The sequence below is a fragment of the Venturia canescens genome, chromosome 8, assembly GCF_019457755.1.
Source record: "Venturia canescens isolate UGA chromosome 8, ASM1945775v1, whole genome shotgun sequence".
Taxonomy (NCBI): Eukaryota; Metazoa; Arthropoda; class Insecta; order Hymenoptera; family Ichneumonidae; genus Venturia; species Venturia canescens.
In genome coordinates, this window is record NC_057428.1 from 15,779,178 (window position 1) to 15,802,268 (window position 23,091).

The 23,091-nt window shown below is 44.3% G+C and overlaps 1 protein-coding gene across 3 annotated transcripts in view; it reads left to right on the top strand.

Annotated features, from left to right (window-relative positions):
* Cadps (calcium-dependent secretion activator 1) overlaps positions 1 to 23,091 on the top strand; it is a 29,681-nt gene continuing 6,590 nt past the window's right edge. Inside the window, exons 1-11 of one of the 3 annotated variants that reach the window (XM_043427548.1) lie at positions 1 to 590; positions 682 to 909; positions 15,497 to 16,236; positions 17,192 to 17,359; positions 18,191 to 18,682; positions 18,959 to 19,356; positions 19,779 to 20,243; positions 20,527 to 20,886; positions 21,064 to 21,303; positions 21,455 to 21,758; positions 22,833 to 22,989. In XM_043427548.1, the coding sequence (XP_043283483.1) occupies positions 15,760 to 16,236; positions 17,192 to 17,359; positions 18,191 to 18,682; positions 18,959 to 19,356; positions 19,779 to 20,243; positions 20,527 to 20,886; positions 21,064 to 21,303; positions 21,455 to 21,758; positions 22,833 to 22,989 (3,061 nt within the window). In that variant the 5' untranslated portion in view covers positions 1 to 590; positions 682 to 909; positions 15,497 to 15,759. The remainder of the gene's footprint in view (positions 591 to 681; positions 910 to 15,496; positions 16,237 to 17,191; positions 17,360 to 18,190; positions 18,683 to 18,958; positions 19,357 to 19,778; positions 20,244 to 20,526; positions 20,887 to 21,063; positions 21,304 to 21,454; positions 21,759 to 22,832; positions 22,990 to 23,091) is intronic. The other 2 variants (XM_043427547.1, XM_043427549.1) reach the window with 2 other exon arrangements.

A 23,091-nucleotide genomic window follows, 5' to 3' on the forward strand; every position in this document is an offset into this window, starting at 1 on the left:
GTAGTCGACGAGCCAGTCTCGAACACGCGACGAGTCGGCCTGTGGACACTGGAGAGGGCTAATCGCGACTCTCTCTATTTCTCTCTATCCATCAGTCAGTCGCGAACCCACTGGGCGAGCGAGCTTTATTTTCTTCATTTTTTTCATCCTTCCTTTGTTTTTGCTTACTTGCGCTGGCGAAAGGGCGAGAAAGTAGTCAGAAAATAACAAACCGTCGTGTCGATTCCGTTCCCTTTATTCATCTTTCTCGAGCACTTTTTTCAAGTACTTTTTTTATGTACGCGCTCGAAAAGATCGCAATCGACAACCCGACAAACGTGTCATCACTTGCGTGAATAATTTTCAGTTTTTTCTTCTCCCTCCCGCCGTTCCTTTCGCTTTATCAATTCCTCGGAAACCGTGATTAAACAAACTCGCTTATCTCGTCGTTAATCCCGCGGTTAGATCCACCGGAATAATCAGATTACGGGAAAAAAGGAGAGAAAAGAAAAGCAGGGGTTGGATCGGAGGTGTCGTCGGTGCTGAACCGAAAAGTTCTCGACTCGCGTCACACTCGAACTGACGTTTGAGTTGACCAAGTCTACGAGCAGGTGTTGTGTCGTACCGTTTTATTTCCCTCAGCATTCCCTCTCTTTTCTCACTTTCTTCTCTCCGTCGAACCTCTTACTTTTCACTCGTTAGATCCCTAACTGCAATCAGCATCATTCCGATCACGAGACAATGGTGCTTGTTCGCAATTCGTGATAGCGTGACTATCTTCGTTCGTTCAAGGAACCCCAACCTCGAGAATACGTCAGACGTCGGTCGGGAGGCTGGCGGAGGGAGGATCAAAACTTCGGTGAGAGAGGTTCACAATGACTCATCGGATCAAGACGGCACGCGTTCAACGAAAATGGACACACTGAGAAGGTTAGTTCGATGTTTTTGTTTTTTATTATCGCAGGATCTTCGTCGATTCTTGTGCAAAACAACCGAAGCATTGACGGTGCGAAACTAACGAACCTGAACCTTTTGTGCTACAAAAAGCATGAATTTCGTTACGATTTGAAGGTTATGTGAAAAAGCAGGCTCGATGTTTCGCGCTATTGTCACTCCCGGGCAAGAAAAAATCTTTCGAATCTGCGAAAACGAACTAATTTCACAGACGCATGCGAAAAGAGTGAGATCGAGAATGTTGTTCCGAGAAAGCACGATTCGAATGAACGAAATCACTCGAAACTTTGAATTCGACGGAAATACCGGTTGCTAGAATCGACGATCGATTTACCCAGTTTTTTCGAACGTCTACCGTTCGAAAGCCGAAAAATTCGGTGCAAGCTTCGAAGACTCGCGAGCCGTGAACAAGCGTCTGTCAAAAGGTTCGATGGAAGAACGATTTCGATCGCATCGCTCGATCTCGACGCGATTTTTCGTTCGCAAGAAACCAAATGAAATTTGTCTCGCTGTCTCTCTTCCCTGAGAGTTCGCACGCATAAACGAGTGTCGCGAGTGATGTGGGCTCGTGGAAAAACGTGCTGAGAATTCGAGCGTGTCGCGAAGCGTGAGCAAACGGAGGGCGAGAACGAGAAATAGAGAATCCGTCAGGAGTTCGTATGCACGAGTTTTCGCGTCAATGTGGAACAAAGTAGACACACCCCTGCAGTAAAAATAGAGAAAAATTCGTTTGAGGCTGCTTATTTTTCGTCTCTCTCTCTCTCTCTCCTTGCCGAATGTACCGATATAGCGACACGTAGGTATCTCGCTTACACATACATACATGTGTAAGGTCGATGATGGAGTGCAAGCATGGAGGACAAGCCTCGGGGCGAGTACCACACGCCAGTGGTTCATCCACGGCTAGGGCAATGGCGAGGCTTCAACTTTTTTCTCGCTCCCTCACTCGAGTCCGTGCTTTCGCTCTCTCTCTCTTCTGCGCTTCCTCGCGTACTATTCGAGGAGAGGGCCGCCGAGGGAGAGAAAGAGAGGAAAGCTCCCTTGACGGTTTGGCTGCGACGGTGGTGGTGGCAGCGGCGGCGGTGCTACCACCAGCAACGGCTAGATCAATAACCGTGCCACGAAGAATTCCACGACGCGCGCTCTCTGTCGCCCCTCCGTCTTTCCACCCCTTCTTTCTCCCCCCGGCGGCACACACCGCTAAGTAAAAAGCGAGGAAAAAAGCGTATTATCATAATCGGGGGGAGGGAGGCCCACGGAACATATAAATATAAAAATATCGTGGCACTTTCAGTCCGAGGGAAAATCGACGATGAATGACGAGCATGCTTCAGCCTCTACGTACGTCGCTACACGAGCCTCGCGGTCCCTCCGTCCACGTGAATGTCCATACCGCAGTCAGCACGAGCGGCCCGAATAAAGCGAAAAATCCTCGCCCCCCGTCTTTTTGTACCGGGATTTTAAAACGGACACGCCTTATGACACACGATTGTGAGTCTGTGTGTTTTATGAATTCTTCGAGAGTACCAAGATTCCTGGGGCTCCGAGGAAATGATTAAAAACCGGGCAAAAATCGATGCGAGCTTTTTCCTTCGTTTTTTTTTCGCGCGCTCCACCGATTCTCTCGGTGGACCTTTTCATTGTTTCTCTTTCTCGTAGGCGATTGAAAATTTCTGGGATTCTCGAGTCATTTGTTTGGCTTTTGACTGGTGGAGGAAAAAAATTTCGTCTTCGCTCTTTCGTGTTCGTTTTCATTCCCATATCGCGATTGATGCTACACGCAGGTGGATGGAGCGAAGAAACTTCGATAAAGCACAACTCCGAGGGGGGGTTGTGCTGTAAAGACTCCGTCGCACTCTCCCTCGGCCGAGGGCCAGTCTGAGGCCACGATACGCTCGCTATTTATGCATGTGTCGTCACTGTTATGGGAATAAATCCACCCATTAAATATAGCATCGCAGGGCTCGATCTTGAGGGCAAATGTAGCAAATTTTTTTCCAAAAATACCATCGAATCGAACCGCGTACAACTGTCGATATTTCAATTCTTATTTCGCACCGAAAAGCCTCGATTTTATGAGTGAAAATCGATTTTCATCGATTTTGTTAGCCAATCGATTAATCGAAATTACTTGATTGAAACCCCCCATTTTTTTGGCGTTCACCACGAAGCATTACAATCGAAGTTTACTTGCTTTTTTAATCACGTGTAAGGAAAATTGGGGCAATCCCGAGCGCCTAAGGAAATTTATTAATAACCAACCACGTGGCGAAATTATAAAATAAATTTTCGATCTATTTTACTTCCTTCATATCTCGCTTACGATCTTCGATGTTAATTTTAATAAACAGATCAATAAATTTCTAGATATTTGGCAAAAAACAGCGCTTCGTAAAATTCGGATTTACCCCGAACCTCCGGGTCAATTCCGGACGGCCCTTGGGCCGAATATTGCATCAGAAATTGCTACGCATATCGCAAACATATTTTCGACTCGCACTTTCGCTTGTGCAACTCTGTGAGCTCACATATTTCACACTCGATTCACATAACCCAGTCTTCGGATGGCGAATTTTCCATATTTTTCAAAAGAAAAATAACTTTTTCGTTCTCACATCGTTCACTGCTGCGCACTCGTCCACTCAACACCATACGTTGGTCTTTTCTTTCACATGTATTTACGACGTTACTGAAATATGAAAAAAATCAATCGACATGGGGTAAGAGGAGAACGTCCGGGAATTCCCACAAACTGAAAAATTTGACAAATTGATGAGTAATCCAAAAACAGTAGGGTAAGCCCGAGTTTGCACTGCGTTAATGATTCTCATATGGAATGAGAATATTGAATGAATTTTTTAAGGTATTACTGGATGGATAAATTGTACCCGATCGGAATTTCCGTATTTGGTGATGCAATAAAAATCTGAAAAAATTCAGCAACATTTGGAAAGTTATGAACTACAATTATCAACAATAATATTGCCCAAAAGTTATTAATAAATTGTTTAAATGAATAATTTTTTAACAATTTTACAGTAAACCCTTGTGTCTTTTTTTACGAATCGAATGTGCGCATTTTTCTGAATGCTCATGATTTTTTTTCACAATTTTCGTGGATTTTTGAAATACCCTTTTTTAAATTTTTCAAGTCCCTCTATTTGTACATTTTTGATCCGGTAACCTTGAGACTTTTCAATGTCTTGTAAAACATGACCAAAATTCAAATTTTTTAAAATTCTTTTCAAAATTTCATTAAGAAGTTTCGAAAGTCCGCGAAAATTGTGAAAAAATTCACGAGCATTCGGAAAAATACGCACATTTGATTCGTAAAAAAAAACAACAGGTCACCGCAATATTATTGAATAATTAATTGTTTAAACAATGTTTTATTAACTTTTCGGCAACATTATTATTGGTAATTGTTGTTCATAGCTTTCCAAATGTTGTTGAATTTTTTCAGATTTTTATTATGCATCACCAAATACGGAAATTCCAATCAGATATAATTTTTCGTCGAGCTATCCATCCAGTTATACCTTAAGGAAGTTGAAGCTATATTTATAGGACATGATGCGAAAAATACATTAGATTTTATTATTCCAAAATAATGAATTGAAAATTTACGTGAATCTTCTTGAATAGCGCTTATAATTATGTGTGAAAAATTTGAAGAGGTTTCACCGCCTGGCAATCGAGATATTCATTGTCGAAAATGACAAGGTTAAACACGGGCTCTTATGGAAGCTTTAATAAAATTGCAAACTTCAAAAATAAATATCTCAATTTCACGACGGTGAATCATCGGCATATCCCGCCAAAAGTTTAATACTGTCTTAAGCTTTCTGTTTTTAAAATTTTTATGTGCAAAGTTGGAAAATAATTTTAACATAAGATACGCTTCAACCTCCTTAAGTAACATTGAAACCGTTTATCCCGTAGTGTTCCATCAATTTAATGCATAAGCAAAAATTGTATCAAAGTTCACGAAATCTTATGAATTTTATCACCTCGAGAAAATAAATCACTTCACCCCTTGAACAATGTGAGTACACTAAACATCGATAGGACACGAGCTGAGGAGTTTCGGTACAGAAGTCTAAATATTGAGAAATTTATGAAATTTGGTGATAATGTTCTTCAACATCAAGTGCGAAAAGACAAATTTTTTCAAAATTTTCTTCTACTTAGTTATCGAGTAATTACGCATTAAAGCAGATTTCTCATGCCCGGAATAAACGCTATGTTTATATACACACGTGAACTTTAGTGATCAATAACTCGATAGCTGTGTAGAAGAAGAATCGTAAAAAATGTGTATTGTCGAATTTGGCACTAAAGAATATGTTGACAAAATTTTATAAAATTCTCAACTTTTTGAAATTTTTTATGTTTTTAGTATAGTTCAGCACGACAGCATTGTATCGCCTGTACCGAAACTCCTCAAAGTGCGTGAAAGTGGGGCTTTCGGAGTGTATAAAGATATTGCATATTTACCCTGCGCCCGAAATTACCCCACTCTCCCCTAACGCACGATCTTCCTCAACCGCTTTTCCGTCGATCCGTCAAATTGACTACACACTCGGCTGCTGCCTTGCCGTCACTTCCCTTTATCGCAGCGAGCCGTAAGCAATCCAATGCCGGAAGTTCAAATAAGGTTTAACATTCCGTTAAAAATAGACGGTTAAGCGCAACTTTTTTTGGTAATATTATATTAGTGCAAGTACTGGGTGCATGAACTGCAGTTTTTTTTTTTTTTTTCTAGAATGTCATACATTTCTATGGAAATATATATCCTTTGGTGTCAAACGCGGAAGTTGAGTCTTCCTGGGTCGTTTTGAAACTCTTTCACGAAAGCCAGCACCCAATTTTAGTAATTAATGTCCCCGAAATGAGGTCGATAACCAAGCCTGAAATTTTTCACAGCCCTTTACGTCGGAACGATGCTGAAGATGCAACGTCGGTGTCGAGGGAAATGATGTAGAAAAGCCACGAATTTGCAATTCGTGGCTTTTCGAGCTGCGCCTTCGTGAAATAAAAAATTGGCGACTACCAATGTTTTTTTTTCCCTTCATTTCGTTGGACTCCAACGCTGCAAACTTGAGCGTCGTTTATCGAAGGTTGCGCAGTGTACAAAAATTCCTCTAAATCTTACGAAACGAGGCCTGCGGCGATGGAGTTACGTTAAGAAAAACGGTCGGAAAGTTCGGGGTGCGAAGCCCCTGGATAACGTGATTCACGCGTGTCGTTGGCGCGCATAAAACTGGCAGTATCTTTGGGAGAGATCGCTGCACGCGACAGCGACACAAATCGCTCGGAGTCACGTGATCTTTGCAATTTCAATCTTTTAAACTCACAAAGCTTTTGTAGTTGTACGGGAGGATCGGCGTCGTCGGGATTTATGTCGGTTTCATTCTCTCTTAAATAATTTCATATTTTCTCCGACCTCGGTGTATCCCACTAATAATAAAACGCGCCCTCTTTTAGCTTCGTTGACGATATCGAGCGGAAATGCTCGTTGAGATATAACGGAGCTCGCGATTTCAGTGTTGGGGGGCCGCGTGACCGGAAATGGGGGGACGATTGAGCGACCGAAAATTTGGACGCTTCTCAGGACCATTTTCAAAAGCGTTACTCGGTGCGCGGGGAGAAAAAATGTTGGTGCGAGATGCCCTGCGGAATCGCTCCGCATTATTCCAAGCCGCGCTTCGTACACGTTGATCCACTTTAGACGAGAATCGCGAGGCATAAAAATAAGTTTTGTTGTTGAATAGAAGAGCCCTCGCGTCCTTGATCGGGCATAAAAGAGAGGACGAGGAATCTCGTATCGAATCGGTTTTGTGGCCCATTGATTGAACTCGTTTCTCTTCTAGTTCTTTACTTCCATTTCTATTTATACAGTTAATGGATCAACTGCACGGGCCATAGAAATTATGGTGCAGATGCGGAGGGGGGAAAAGGGAGAAGCGAGAGATGGAATAGAGTTTATTAAGAACTCGTCCTTCGGCATAGAGCCAATTTTACATTTGTTGTACAATTTTTTTATTCGTTATGGAATTCTGTAACGAGAAATTCCAACTCGAATTCTATCTCGAAATTTCGACACGTGTCGAGGTAGATCGTCGAATTTATTTACAAGTTATCGAACGATCGAACGAGCAGGACTTTAAAGTCAAGCGAAAAGTTCGCTTCCTCAGTTATTTCCGTCCATCCTAAAAACATTCCTGAAAATAATAGATTTTTTTGACTTCCTAAAGCAGGAGCCCCTTAAGGCGTTCTCTGGGTTCCCAGAGACAGGCCCCGGTTACGCTGAAAGAGGGGCTTTTGCGACGCCGAAGTTTGCAACGTCGAAGTCCAATGAAATGAAGCAAAAAAACATTTATAATTCACCAATTCCGCTGGGCTCGAACGTTGCGAACTTCAGCGTGACGGCCTCTTCTGTCCAAAAGTGAGCAACTTCCAAAAATTCTCTATTTCCTCTCTGTCCCCATTTGTGCCTCGTTTCTTCCTTCATCTCCGGCCACGGCGGTCTTCCGCTGTCGCAAAAAACCGCGAATTATGCGCTCCTCGAATCTCATCGATTTCAACTTTTCCCAAAATCGTGTTGCACGTTCTGAGCGGCGTCCAGCACAAAAATAAAACGGACACACGAGTTTGGAGCAACCTTTAAAACTGTATTATAAACGTTAAAAAAAAAAAAAACGAAGAAATAGAAACGCGTCGCTTCGGAGCGGAGAGCAGAGGGGCGCGCGGGGCGGTGCGTTATTGAATGAAAACTCTGCCACAGGCGTGTAATTCGATAGATCGAAGTAGATCGAGTTCGAGGCAAATTCGGAAGGCTCAAAACGCTCGTATGACTGTGCAGCGGTGCGCGGGTTCGGAGGTGGTCCGAGGCCGCATCAATGCCGCAATAAATCGTCGTGCGGGCGAGTCCAACTTTCGGCGGACGATAGTGCCCAAAATGTAGTAATTCGAGAGTCGTCGTCGTCCTCCTCGATTCAACACTTCGGTCGGGCGATTATTCTTGTGTGGGGGTTTAAAAAATCGGCGTGCATCCCTCCCGGAAATGATCGAATTCGCTATTGAATTTACCGCGCGCGGCGAATCCGTCGAACGGTCTTCGAATAGTCGATTCACTGGAGCGAGAAAAAATGGTTTTTGTTCGCGCGAGTCGTGCACGCAGAGGAACGTCGCGTTGACCCTCGAAACTGGGGAGAAAAGGGGCAATAATTGCGCTTTAAGTCAACGCGAATATCGGGCGACGTAAGTTCGTCCGACTGCAGCTACGTCTGATCACTTTTATTGCGGCTTTAACTGTACTCGCCGAGGTAACCGCTTGGAGGGTAGCGTCGAGACGCCCCGCCATGCATCCACCGCACGAAAGCCGCTCTGTAAACGAGCGAGCGAAGGTAAAAAGCGAGAAAAGTGCTCGATGAAGGTCGTGCTCGACGGACTCTCCTGGGCGAGCTTTTACAGAGGGCAATTGGCACTCGAGGTGCACAAGTACGAAACCACCCCGCTCCCTTTCTGCCCCTTTCTCCTCTGCCGGCTTTCCCACCACTCCTGGCACTTGCTACCTTCGTTGTGACACTCGCTTTTTCATCCTTTTCTCTCCCTCGGATTTTCGCTCTCACACTCTATTTAACAGCCACGTGTGCCCCGAGATATAATTACACGAGGAACGCCTCGCTCAATGACAATATGCTAAATCGCATTGACCTTATTTTGTATCTTCAACGTTTGCGCCTCCGCTCGCCCCGGAAACGCGCGAGATAAAACTTATTCCAATGATTCTCTCGGCGGCTTTTATTGCACTCCGAGGCATTTTTCTTTCCATTGAAATAGCGCTAGGGAAAGGAGAGCTCGAGGAACGCATAAAAAGGGCTTTATGGCTCAGCACTTTTCGGAGGGCTGCGAGCGAGCTACGATTTTATTGCGAATATGGATCGCTGTGAGGAAATTTCACAGGCTTTTTATCGAGGGTGAAGAGCGCGCGGGCAGGCCCGGCAGAGCAAAGCGAGCCCGAAAATCATCGCGTCCGAAGGAAACCTTCGATCGTTGATTTCAGTCGGAACGTAGCTCGAATTCCCTGCATCTCTTAATCCCTCTGATCCGCGAGGTTTTTCCGTCGTTTCCATAGTCGCCCGGGCCCGCCAAGAGCTTTCTGCATTTAGCTTCGACGTGCCGAACAATCCTCGGGACGCTCTTGGCTCTCGCGGTGTAACTCGCGCTCCTTCGATCATAATTCTGCCCACGCTCGCGCGAAACTTTGCAGGGAACGACACTCGCGCAGTTTCGCGCTCGATAAAATCGTAAATTATCTTTAATGTCGTTAACGGTTCGCTCGGCTCGGTAATTCTCAGTGATTTGGGACACTCGGTTAAAGCCAAAGGAGAAAAGAGGCCGAGATTCGTCCGTCGATTATTTTTTCGCCTCGAATTTGCGCTCCCCAAAACACCGGGCCTTTTCATCGAACGCGGGAAGCTCCGCGCGCTGAGCATCCTCGATTTTAAGGGCTTGAAGGTAGTCGCTGTCAATCCGAAGGCGCTTCCTCAGAGCCCCGTTAAAACCGCGGCTTTCCCCGTTCGGGGGCTTGCGTACGGGACCTTAATTTCAGATTTTCAGCCGCGCCCTCGGGGCGGCTTTTTCACTGCGAATTTCCAACATTTCGAGGCTCGCAGTCCCTCCCGAGTTCTTGCGCCAGAAATGACGTCATGCAAATTTCCGCGATGGAATTCCCTGTTTCGAGTTTCCCGGGATCCGGGCTTTTTTCAAATGCAGTAAAAAGCTCGATAGAGTTGCTTATTCTGACGCCTCGACTTCCACTCATTTTCTATAGACTGCGTTTTATCGGGCTGTCCGAACACGCTATTTTCATAGTCTCTCCGCTTAATCGAGAGATCGATTACTTCGATAGGAAAACGGGGAATGAAAGCGGCTCGGAAATGGAAAAATATTTTAACGCCGCCGCAGCTAATTGCTCACCGAGTCGTAGCGATACGAGGCATAAACGCGCGCGAAGAACCCCCTTTCCGCGAGCATGTAAATGGAGAAATATAAAATCGAGGAAAAAAGCGTACCGATAATGCGCCTATCGCAAACCCGAACGAAGCTCGGAATAAATTACCATTTCTGGGTTATCCGTATATACAGTCTGAGAAGCGCCCGTATAAATGTACCTGGGCACGTGCATTTATTCGTCGGGTTAACCGCGCGTATGTGACCTCGGCCGAGCGATGTTTTTCGAAGAGACTTTACTCTCGTCCCAAAAATTTCGTGGCTCCGTGTTGAATAATCCTGAGGCCACGTTATTTCTGACGTTCCATCGACGGTCGAAACGATTTTTTTATTCAAATTCGTTTTCCCCGGAGAGGAAACGATCTCGAAGGATTTATTTTTTTTCGTACAAACTTTTTGTCAAAAAATCGTTTTTCGCTCCTGTTTTTTGTGAACGTCGCCGCACGTTCGACGGCCCGAAGGGAATTTAAATGGACGTAAAAGCTCGTGGAGATTAAAGCGGTTCGCCCGTCCTGGACTAGTCAAGTTCGCAACTACTTTATGTTGATTCATTTCAAGTCTAAATTATTAATAAAATTATTAAACGCTCGCATTGAGAATATTTTATCACAAGACTGTAATAAAATGCTTTTAAAACATCATAAAAGATATCAAATTTATACTCTTCAACTTGACCAGTTTTTGACCAGGGAACATTTTTATTGCGCGCGGAAGAAAGTTCATACCGGTGCAATGGCACCGAGAAAAAGAAATGGTCAATAGATAAATAAAAACGCGAGGCTACTGGACGAATGAAAGCACGTGAGTCAGTCTGAAAAATAAATTTAATGAAATTCCCCACGATTCCCGAATTTGCCCAAAGTTCACGATCAGCGTCAAAAACTGAGGTTTTTTCATGCTTTCTTTCTCGAAAGCCCCGTAAGGCGCAATGTTTTTTTTAAGAAACGGAATCTGTGCGATAAATATTCTTCACGATATAAACTCTTCCGAAGCTCGAACGCCGTACAACGTTTTTTACAATTAATATATTATTGTCAGTTCTCCCATAAGGTACCGTGTCAAAAACTCAAAACTGTAAATGAAATAATTCCAAATTCTGCCCCGTGAGCTTATCGTCATCAGGGGACCTTGAATTAACTATCGCCGCAAAAAAAGTGGACCTTCGCCGTGCCTTATCGAAGGGCCGAACTACTCGAATGTAACCGTCAAAATGAAGCGATGGAAAATCTTTGGGAAGGAAATTTTGGCTGAGAATTCCCACGAGTTTTCTCGTCTCTCACCATGAAAGTATTTTATTTCCAAGAGCTATCCGCACCCTCAAAGTAAAAGGAGCGACGAATGAATGCATTTTGAGCGCGCGTGTTTCAACAAAGTGCTTTAAAGGGGGGCGCGGAGGATGCCGAGGGGGAAATGAATTCCTCCGGGAGTTGCGTAAAGAGCATAGAGAAGTGGGCGTAAAATGGTGGCTTTTGTGTAACAGTAATGGGGCCAAAGTACGCACACTTATTAGTTGGAATGGAGCCATTTGTTTTGAGGTTTATTGGAGTATCGTAATGCACGAGCGGAAGGGACATTCGTGTGTACAGGCAGCCGTGCACACTCCGTGCGTATATTCGTACTCGGAAAGTTCAGCCTTTCAAGGTTTCACGGAGCGAAATGTGCCGGGGCCGGGAGGCAGCTCTGGGGTGCACCACGTAACGTCGTATTGCGTATATCTTTGCTGCAGATTTTCTCTCGCCTCTCGCCGTGTCGCGCTCTCGCTCTCGTCCTCAATCTCGCTCATAATTTTTCCTCTCTGGGCTCAGCTCGTCCGGCAAAATCCAATTCCATTTCGAGAGATTTCCTTTCGAAGGGTTCTCGATCAATTTCTGTTTTCCAACACCGCGAGAAAATCGTTCATTAAAAATTTCTCCGGTGCAGACGTCCTTCAGACAAAGCGGGGCTTTATATTTTTATCGTTTCGTTCGAACGAAATTTATTCTTTTGCTCTTTATTCGCCGTGATAACGAAAGCCAGCGAATTTATGCGGTGAGAAGCCGCTGCTCCGGGGGGATGTCACGTCAATTGTAAACGGTTTTTATTCATTTTCGTTTTTTCTCCCTTATTTTATTTTGAATTTCTTAGAAACCGGCCGATTTCAGGACTTCCTTTAATTTAAAACTGATTCACCTTTTCACTCCGTTTTCATTGGTATTCAAAAGCATTCGTTATGCTGTCTTCTCTTCTCTTGTTCGCGCGACGAGCGTGTGTGCAATTGGAAGGTCCTTTTTCTCGATGACGTCACAGTCGACTCGACTTTTTAAATACGTACTGACTTTCAGTAATTCGTCCTTTGACGAGTCTAATTTGACATGGTTGCAGTAAACTCGACTCCGCCCGAGGCTTCCGAACGGTTATTTGACAAGCAAAAGTTTTGCTATTAGCTTTCTCTCTGGGAAATTCGATATTCCACGGTAACGAATTCCAAACGTTTTTCTTCCAACAAAAATCACTTTTCGAAGGATCTCTTCACACAGAACTCGAGTCATTCCAGAATTTATTTCGTTTCCGGTATACAAACAGCAATGGGAATGAATCAGGTGCGCACGAGGATCGATCGTAAAGAATTGAAACTTCGTTGGAGCCTCGATTCTTTGGGAAAAAGTGTCAAGTCCAAAGCCTGAAGTTTCCGAGAAGCAAGCTCGTCGGTCCCTTCCATCAGGCTGAGTTTCGCGACTGTTTTCCTCCCGGTCTTTCGCCGTGCTCGTCAAATTGGCTGAGAGTCTCGAAGGGAAATTTGGTAATTCGCGATGAAGAAGAATGAAAAAATTGTTTCGTTTTCCCGAGTCGCGTTATTTCCTCGAAACTTTGCTTCTTCCTAAATAGCCGAGTCCACTGCAGTCCCGACGCGGTCTTTTGCTGCTCGATTTTCCTCGAGCAAGTTTCCCGTCATCGCTGCGTCCATCGCCGTGCATCGATAGCCTCGTCGTTCTCGGGCTGTTGGGGCTCAGATTTATTTATCTCTGCGGGGATTTGACGATTGTGAGAAAAACTCGGCTGAAAAAAGAAACGCCGCTTCCTTTGATTCTCCCCTGCTCGCCGGAGTTTTGTTTTTCCACACGTTTATAGCCCCGCGCGCGCTCTCAGTCGATCCAGCCATAGCTTCCCGACACGGGGACTCGTCGCTCGTTTTTTCTTCATCTCTTATTAACCGCGAGGGTGGCAAAAGCGCGACGGCTATCTCTATACTCGATACAACTCCCCCCCCCCCCCCCCCGTGTATGGAAGGACTCGCGATAGGAGAGAGCGTGACTCAATCGATATGTTTGCACTCCCGCGGTGACGAACGTCCACACACGGCTCCTCTCGTCCTTCTCTTTCTTTTCGTGAGACTGTATATCAGTGCTCAAAATTATCCTGCATTAACGCCAAGCTTTGGGGAGCCTCCGGCCCCTGCCTCGATGGCAATCGATCTCGGCACTTTTCTTCCACCTCGAAGCTCCGAAACGTCGAATTTTCGGGGAATCGAAAGTTTCGTTCTTCGAGGCACTTGCCAGAGAACTTTTTCGACGGCGGTTCTCCTTTTTTTTCTCTCGTTTTCTGACTAACCGTCGTACCTTTTCGCGGAGGACGAATAATTCGGGGATTTTCTTATCGGAAAAAATCGCATTTTTTTATTCCTCGAGCTCTCTCACATTCGGGGGAGCACAAATGAGCTCGAATTCACTCGAATTTTACTCACGTTCCTTTGCTTTGCTATTATATATTGCTTAAGTGAACGCGACGTCGGAGCAATAATTTGCCCGGAAAATTCGCAGCCACGAGCACCGCACCGGAGCGATTTCCCGATCGCGAGAGCGGGGTCGAGTGTCCGGAAGCCTCGGCGCCGCGGTTCCTTCCATTTTCAATTCGTCAATATCGAGGATGTCAGGAATTGGGGACTGTTGGATAAAAATTCGTTGCTCCATGTTTCTTCGTGATGCAGACGCAATAATCAACGAAACTTTGTCGCGCGATTGACGAAATCTACTAAAATTCGTCTAAAATGAATAATCGAGTGTTTCGAATCTACTTTCGTTGGCGAACGTCGACGAACCGGGGGACGAGGAATTGGAGGAAAAACTGCTGGGAAAAGCATGCAAAGTCCTTCGATATCCCGATTATACGAAGCGCGTAGCAACAAAGGAGAAAAGCCAATTGCAGCGGAGCGCAGAACAGAGGAAATCTGCTCGAGGCAGCGACATCGTTACTGCCCGGAAGGGGCCCGTGAAGTACAAAAACTGAGAGAAGAAATAAAAGCATACTTTGTTTCTGGCGGTTCAGTGACGACAAAATAATTTATTAGAGTCGTTCGTGTCGACACGAGAGGCAACGGAGGCTCTCCTTTTATGATGGTTATCGCGTTTCTCCTTCGCTCCCGTCCCCTCTGCTCGATTTTCTCACAAACCTGAGTCTCTTGCACACATAAAAAAAGTGGCTGTTCGTTGAAAAACAGAAGCGCGTAAAGGGGGCTGCATTTGCTTGCCATTGGAGATCGATAAGTTGGGCGGAAAAACTCGCGTTTTCTCCCTGGAAAAAGGTCTAGTGTGTGCCCGCAGTTTGCTCAGGTAAAGAGAGGCCAGAGCTGCTCGCGCGGGAGAGGTGAACGAACGGAGAAAAGGAGAGATTTTCACAAAGGTAGAGAAATAAAAAAGAAAAAGCGGGTCGGTAAACGGGGACGGGGACGGGGGGATTCGAGTCCCCGGATGATTCCAACGACTCGTCGAGTGTTTTGTATTTGCATCGGTGTATCGATAGCCGTGCGCTCGAATTTAAATCCCCAGAAATTCCCTTTGAATGTGACTCCGATTAATTCGACTCGTTACTGCCGTTTTATCCTCGTTCCTGCAGGCTTTTGAATCCGCGAAGTCTCGTTCGATGAATGGGGAAAGAAAAGAAGAAAATGGGACTCGCGTTTCGAGCCTCCTTTCATATCCGCTTTTTTCTTCGCCGGAGGTGCACTCGACGGTTGTAGCGAGTTCGCAATATTTTTATGACTGAAAAACCTCGATTCGGAGATGCGAAGCAATAGCGGATCGCTCCGAACGCCCCCCGACGTCGTTCCAACTCCCGTAGAAGCGGCTCACTCAGTCTCGTACACGCGTGAACGGATGCTTCCCGGAAGCGAAGATAGCAATGGGGCTCGTACGAGCTTTGATAAAGCGACGATTATCGTGCCCGAGGAGGGCAGCGGTTGGACGGAGCTCCTGAAGGTTCCCACGTTCAGTAGAGATCCCTGATATCCTTTTAATTGCTTCAAACGACTGCTGTAAACGGTTTCGAACGAGTACCGCGAATCGAGCAATAATTGTCTCGCGACCAAAGCCGTTCGAGGCTTCCCGAGCCCAGGGGAACGGCTTTTTCACGGGACCTCGAAACGAGCGTGCGTCATGGAATGAGGTCAAACGAAAATAATTCATGAATTCCAACTCCAACAACTCGAGACCGCTTTTTCATCAGTTAGAACTCTTAATTGTGGCCTCAAATAAACTCGAATTAATGCTCCTTGTGATTTCATTCGTTTCAGCGAAGGCTCGACGGCGCGGAAGAACGGAAAGCCCAAGGGTGGAAGGTGGTACAAGGGCGCGTTGCGAGAAAAAACGGATTGACGACTCGTCGGGAAGCGTCCGAGGAGGAGGCTGTCGACGCCCGGAGGTCGTTGATTCTTCATTTTTTCCTTTGATTTCTCGTCACTTCGAAGAGGAGAAAAAGAAGCGACGAAAGCATAGGAAAAGGAGGGCGAGAAGAGCGGGGACAAAAGGATAGAAAAGGCGGAAAAAAAATAGGAAAATGATCGACCCGAGCTCCTCGGAAGAGGAGAGCGACGAGGACCAGAGCACCCATCACGGGGGTGGGGGCGGGGCCAAGGCCGGCGGCCACGGCGCCCGTCGTCATCCCGGTGGCGGGGGTGGGGGTCCTAGTGCCGGCGCAGCCGGTGGTACCGGTTCCGGTATGGGACTTACCGCGTCGCCCGGTGGTCCAAGCTCCCAGGGTGGCGCCATGGGATCACCCAATCTTCACGGCCCCGGAGCCGGAGGCGGCGGCAGCGGACACAGTCCTCACGGACGTAACATCGCGGCCGGACAATCTCAACCCCCCGATAATGGTTCACCCGGCCTCGATGTGCCCAATTCGTCGAGCGCAAGGACGTCGCTGTCGCCGTCAATGGGCGCCACTCAGGATGCTGCCAATTACGGAAAGTCGGCGCAAAGGCCCACCAGCCCTTCGCCCTCTGTCGCGAGCGAAAAAACCGAAGCTGATCTCCAGGTAATTCATTCCAACTCTGCCACTCGCGCGGATTATTCCAAACGTTTTACACTGACTAAAGGAGATTGATTGATTGATTGATTGATGTATATTTTTATGCCTTAGACAATGTCTTTTAGGCAAGTAGACAAGATACAGAATTTGATAAAAAGTTTTTGAGTTTTAGGCAAGATACAGAATTTGAAAAAAGAATTAGAAAAAGTTACGTATAATAACATAACAAAATATAAAAATAAAATAGACTAAAATTGGTCGCTTTGACCGACAATTAGTTTGTTCGTACTAATGCCAGCGCTAGTGTGACAATAACGTATACTAAAGTAAATGATAACAAGATAAGACCTCTGAGATAATAACATTTTTAGCTGAGAGAGAGAGAGAGAGAGACGAATCAATGAATCGTGGGTGAAACACATTTCTGTTGAACGAACGAATTCCATTTGGTTTGCCGTTTTTTTGACGACGAACTCGATTAAAACACAATCCGAGACATTTATTTTCTCAGTCTTCGTCGATCTTTAATCCAATCTTCGAGTTGTTTCTGACCAGCCTTTATAGAGCTCGGTTATTTATTGAAATGCCTTGCAATCTTTCGCGACTATTTTCATCTCAAGGATACTTCAAAATTTTATTAATATTTGTAAAGTTTGCCTAAACGAATGGATTCTGGGAGATTTCGCACTATTTTTCACTTTTACAAAAGTCGGATAAGTCGATCGATCAAGGGTGACCAAAACGTGTATTTAGGCGCGTCGGGAAAATCTAGTGAAAAAAGTTTCGAATCCACGTTTTTCCCAATCGCGAAAATTCCATTTATTTAACGTAAACTCGATGATTGGGATCGACGCGCTCGACACGAGATCGCAGTCTTCGAACGGTTTATTTATTCAGTACAGTACAGAGAGGGTTATCGAAGATTCAAACGGAAATAATGCTTTTAATTGGAATCGTTAAGGACAAGCAGGAGCGCGAAGAGGAAGAGAGAAAAACTCGAATCCAACTGTACGTATTCATCTCGAGATGCATAGCGTATCCCTTCAACGCGAAACAACCAACGGACATGACCCGAAGGCAAATGAAGATAACGAAGCAACAACTCGAGACTCTGTGCTCTCGCTTTCAGGTGAGAAACTAATAAAAGTGGCTGTTCGAAAGTAACGTAAATTGGACTTGAATGCGGTGCTGTGAAATCGGGCTCTGTAAAATACTCAAAACTAACGTTCGTATCTTTGTATACGAAGCGACTCGAAAGATCCGAACTAATGAAACGAGAGAAATGATACAAATTGGACGGACATATTTAGCGTATAACAGTACATTCGGAGCTCGGGAAACCTGCAAAAAACAACTTAACAATTACCTGTGAAACCTTACCGAAGCCTTTTCTCTCGAGTCTTACAACGTTTGATGATACGTCTAACCTTCGACTTTACTTTTGCGCAATCTTTGGACAAAATCAATCCCAGCTTAGCACGTGGCATTTTATACACAAAAGGTTATGTAACAACAGCTGCGTCTGTCGTTTGAAAAGACGAGGCGAATCGAGCCTCCGGATCGATTTTTACACCGAGAAGAAAAAACAACTCGTTGGTTGACACGAATTTCGCTTTTCAATTAAAATATTCACTTTGATGTGACGATCAAATATATCTGAGATGTAACTTAAATTTTTGGAGATGCTGACACAAGTTGGTGTTCGAACAAAATCAATTTGATTCGACGATTTGGATGATTAATCTGTGAGAAATTTTCATGATTTTAGTCAACAAACCAAAGCATTTGTCACGCAGAAAAGATAATTTTCGCATCGATCAAGTTTTGGTCCAACTAAATGGATTTTTTTGAGTGAACGTTTCTATCGTTTCCATTGAACTCGATAGTGAAAGGATGAAATAAATGAAACGAATATTTTGAATGAGGGTTAGAAGTAAATTTAATGAATTTTTGATTGCAGGCATTTTTGAAAGGCGAGACCCAGATATTGGCTGACGAGGCTTTTCACAATGCGATACAAAATTACTTCGACGTATTTCTAAAGTCCGAGCGTGTTGTCAGAATGGTGCAGAGCGGTGCTTGTTCCCAGACCGACTTCCGCGAGGTCTTCAAGAAGAACATCGGCAAGCGTGTTCGTAGCCTCCCGGAAATCGACGGGTTGAGCAAAGACACTGTTCTTACGTCCTGGCTGGCCAAATTCGATTGTATATTCAAAGGTACCGGGGACGAGGAAAACAAAAGGCCATCTAGGATGCAACAGCAGTCTTTAAATTCGGAGTTAATACTCTCGAAAGAACAGCTTTACGATATGTTTCAACAAATACTTGGTATTAAAAAATTCGAGCATCAGCTTCTGTTCAACGCCCTCTTGTTGGATTCAGCCGACGAGCAGGCTGCCGCCATCAGGAGGGAGCTGGACGGTCGCATACAACGAGTCAACGAAATGGAGAAGGTGATTTTTCTAATAACTTTTAAACTCAAAAATTTGGTGGAATAAGCTCAAAAGTACTATTATGTTTGCGGAAAAAGAAATCCTCATTATTTTATCGATTCCCAACGATTTTTTACGGTTATTAATGGAAAGGAATTTATGCTTTGAAGAATTCGGAATAAAAGCAATGAAAAGTTTGTGAAAAACGTTATCGAATAGTCGATTTTATTCACAAAAATTGACGTTTCAATGGTTTTTTTTTTATATATAAAATATTATTTTCGTTTTGTTTGACAGAATCGGAAACTCATGCCGAGGTTTCTCCTAAAAGAAATGGAGTCGCTCTACATCGAGGAGCTTAAAGCGTCTATCAACCTGCTAATGACGAATTTAGAGTCATTGCCGGTTTCAAAAAATCCGATAGATAGTCGATACGGGTTGCAGAAGCTGAAGCGTCGTAGTGACCGCTCCCGCTACCGCCCCCAAGGTCCATTATCGAAATTGGAGGGCGACTCCGCCGATTCCGAACCACAATTGACTAAAGTTGACGTTGGCCTCGCTTTCCCTCTCGAGGTCATCGTTATGGAGGTCAAGGGCCTCAAGAGTCTCGCACCAAATCGCATTGTTTATTGTACCATGGAGGTTGAGGGAGATAAAAAATTACAAACTGATCAAGCTGAAGCCTCGAAGCCAATGTGAGTCAATCCCTTGCAATTCAATCGTTATTTTCTATTTCAAATGAAATTTCACTCCGAAATTAAGAGTTCGAGTCACTTTAAAGTCCGATACCGCCATTTAAATTCAAGTCAACATTTTTTTCTATATCCAACATTTCTAAATCGATTGAACAATTATGAATAAAATATTTATTAAAAATGAATGAGGCCCAAATCTCGAAGTCAATTCATTTAAATCAATTTCTCACAATCGCAATTAAATTTAAAAGTGAAAGTTTGATTCCAATTTGTACAGAAACTTTTTATGCATCTGAGACAAAGTACAATCAGAGTTGGTCTAATTTGAATCGATAGGAAAATTGAAAATGAATTGAGCGAGGTATCGATGCAAGAAAGTTTAATAAAAATTCATCATAATGAAAATCGTTATTTTCTTGCAGGTGGGATACACAGGGTGACTTCACGACGATGTATCCATTGCCAGTAGTGAAGGTCCGTCTCCTGACGGAAAATCCAGCGATATTGGCGCTGGAGGATAAAGAATTGGGGAAAGTGATAATAAAACCGACCCCGTTGTCATCGAAGAATCCGGAATGGCATCGTATGACAGTGCCAAAAAACAATCCGGATCAAGATTTACGGATTAAAATAGCATGTAGAATGGAGAGACCGTTGAACATGAAGCACGCCGGTTATCTCTATGCGATCGGTAAATCCGTATGGAAGAAATGGAAAAAGCGGTATTATGTTTTGGTCCAGGTCTCACAGTACACGTTTGCGATGTGCTCGTACAAGGAGAAAAAGAGCGAGCCGTCGGAAATGATGCAGCTGGATGGCTATACAGTGGACTATATCGAGCCCGTTTCCGCTAATCTCATGGCTGGCATAGACTTGGAGGGTGGAAGGTTAATTGCTTTTCAATCAATTATTACAAACAAATTATACTCATTTTTTGAAAATGACTCGAATCTTCTCGTTTCCACAAATTATTCCTCGCAGTCGATAATGAGCTTTAATCATGCACCATTCTTTTCGTTTCTCGATAACGAAAAGAATGATCCACGATAAAGTCGAGTTTTACGAAAATTTCATAACGAAAACACTCTAAAATTGCTTTACACATGAAAAAAGAGTGATTTATCAAAATTGGGGAGTTTTTCGGGAAAATAACGTCAACGAATGTTTCAGCTACTTCTTCAACGCCGTCCGCGAAGGAGACAATATAGTCTTTGCCTCGGACGACGAGAACGAGTGGCAATTATGGGTGATGGCGATGTATCGGGCGACCGGCCAGTCACACAAACCAACACCGCCCGTATCGGTTGCCGACAAAAACTCCACAATCAGCAAGATCCAGGGTGACGCTGACAGAGCTAGGAAACACGGAATGGAGGACTTTATCGGCGCCGATCCGTGCAAATTTGACCATGCTGGTCTATTCAAGTTCTTACAAAACTTGACGTTGGATTATCGACTCAACGATCCTTACTGTTCATTGGGTTGGTTTTCACCCGGACAAGTCTTCGTTCTCGACGAATATTGCGCAAGGTAAACAATGCGAAGGAATTAAAATGAGATTTTATAAATTTCTTTGCCGAGCAACCAAGTTTGTGGTATCGTCGTAGTGAGCAACATTCACTTCAGTTGGCAAATCATGCGATTGAATCATCCAAATTAGTGGGCTTTCTGTCTTCATTTTCGAATCTTTTTCATTTTTTTTTGCAGATATGGCGTTCGCGGTTGTTATCGTCATCTCTGCTATCTGAGCGATCTTCTGGATCGCGCAGAGCGTGGGTGCATGATAGATCCGACACTGATCCACTTTAGTTTCGCTTTCTGTGCATCACACGTTTACGGAACGAGCACGGACGGTATCGGATCCATCACTCACGAAGAGAAGGACAAGTTTCAGGAGATACGTGAACGTCTTAGGCAACTTCTCGAAAAACAAATCACCAACTTTAGGTAAATCTTCGATCTTACAAGTTGATTTTTGCAGAAATATTCAATAGGAAATTGGCAGAATTGGCCGTGTATATTCCTTCGATTCTTCCATTTCACTAGGTCGCTGAATTTACTCGTAAACAAAAAAAACATACATTTTTGCTCCGCTCAGGTTCAGTTTTCCATTCGGGCGTCCAGAAGGAGCTTTGCGAGGCACACTTTCGTTGCTCGAGCATGTACTAATGAAGGACACGGTAACGCCAGTGCCGCCGGAGGCAGTGCGAGGAATGATAAAATCGTGTTTGGAAACAGCGGCTTTAGTTAATTACGAGAGGTTATCAGCTGCAGCTAAAATCGAGGACGATTATAACGGTGAGGTGTGCGTACCACCTGGCAAAAAGCTCGAAGATCTAATACATCTTGCCGAGCTATGCGTCGATCTATTGCAGCAAAACGAAGAACATTATTCGGAGGTATTAGTTAGGTTTTTAGAACTGAGTGTCATTTTCCCGGGGCTCTCGAGTAAGAGGGTGTGTGTGGTGAAAAAAGCATGCTCCTCGAGTCTCGAGAATGTCGATCGAACGATCGTATTCTCGAAGCTTCGAGACACACTAATTTATACGAACTTTGGTAAGGAGTTCGCAACCTCCTCAGAAGACAACAAACAAATCAGTCATCAGTCATTAAACTCTCGTAGTTGATTTAATAGATTTCCTTCAGAGACATTACGATTGCTAATTTTTCGATCGGTGATTGAAGATGAACGAGTGGTAAAAAAAATTCAAAATCCTTTTCATTTTCTGATCAAGTTCAGAAAATGGCAAAAACTGTTCATACTTTTACGTTTCATAACATTTTCAAACTGTGATGGAAGGAACGTCGTCTTGTGGTAAAGGAAACTGGGGCACGACGAGAGCCAAAAGAAATTAGAGACACGAATGAAAATTCAATAAACTGCTTCCAGGGATTGAAGAATGTCGACTTTTTTGCCAAAACTTGTGTCGCGTTTGGCTCCAATCTTTTTTCCATATAATACTTTCGTTACCGTGCGATGATATGAATTGTTACGAAATGTAAAATGTGTTGATTTGCATTTTTTTAGGTCGTTTTTCTGCAATTCGATAGAAAATTGAACGACCGTATTGTCTCGACTCATTGAATCATGAGAATATTGGTAATTTTTGTAATTGTTCGAATAAAATACAACAGCGAGGATCGCAAAAGGGTAAAAAATGGCTGCTGCCGAGATCTCCACGCAAGTATAAACATCTCCGAGGGTAAGAATTATTGATAATGTTCGATTCATCTTTCATGATCAGAGAGAAAGTGAGAGAGCAAGAGAGAAAGAGAGAAAAAAAGAGAAGAGAAATTCCATTAATATCGCGGAACCATCGATTAGAAAATCAAAATGGCGTAGTGTCTTCTGGGTCCTCGAGAGCTCCGCGCCCAGGATGGCGTACCCATCATCCCGGGTGAACAGAATTTCTGCCCACCGTATATGTGTGTCGTCCAATATTTTCACGTTCCGCTCCTACTACACCGCACCGCAGGCGTTCGCCTGGTTTAGCGACCTCCTGGTGGAGCACGCCGAGATCTTCTGGTCCCTATTCGCCGTCGATATGGACAAAGTGCTCTCCGAACAACCCCCAGACACCTGGGACAGTTTTCCACTCTTTCAAATATTGAACGATTATCTCAGGCTAGACGGTGAGTTTTTATTTTTCATTTTTATTATCAATCAGGTATTCTGAGGCTTTAAAGGGGGAAACGGTGTTGAGAAATCGATTCGATACTCGAGTAAGAGGTTGA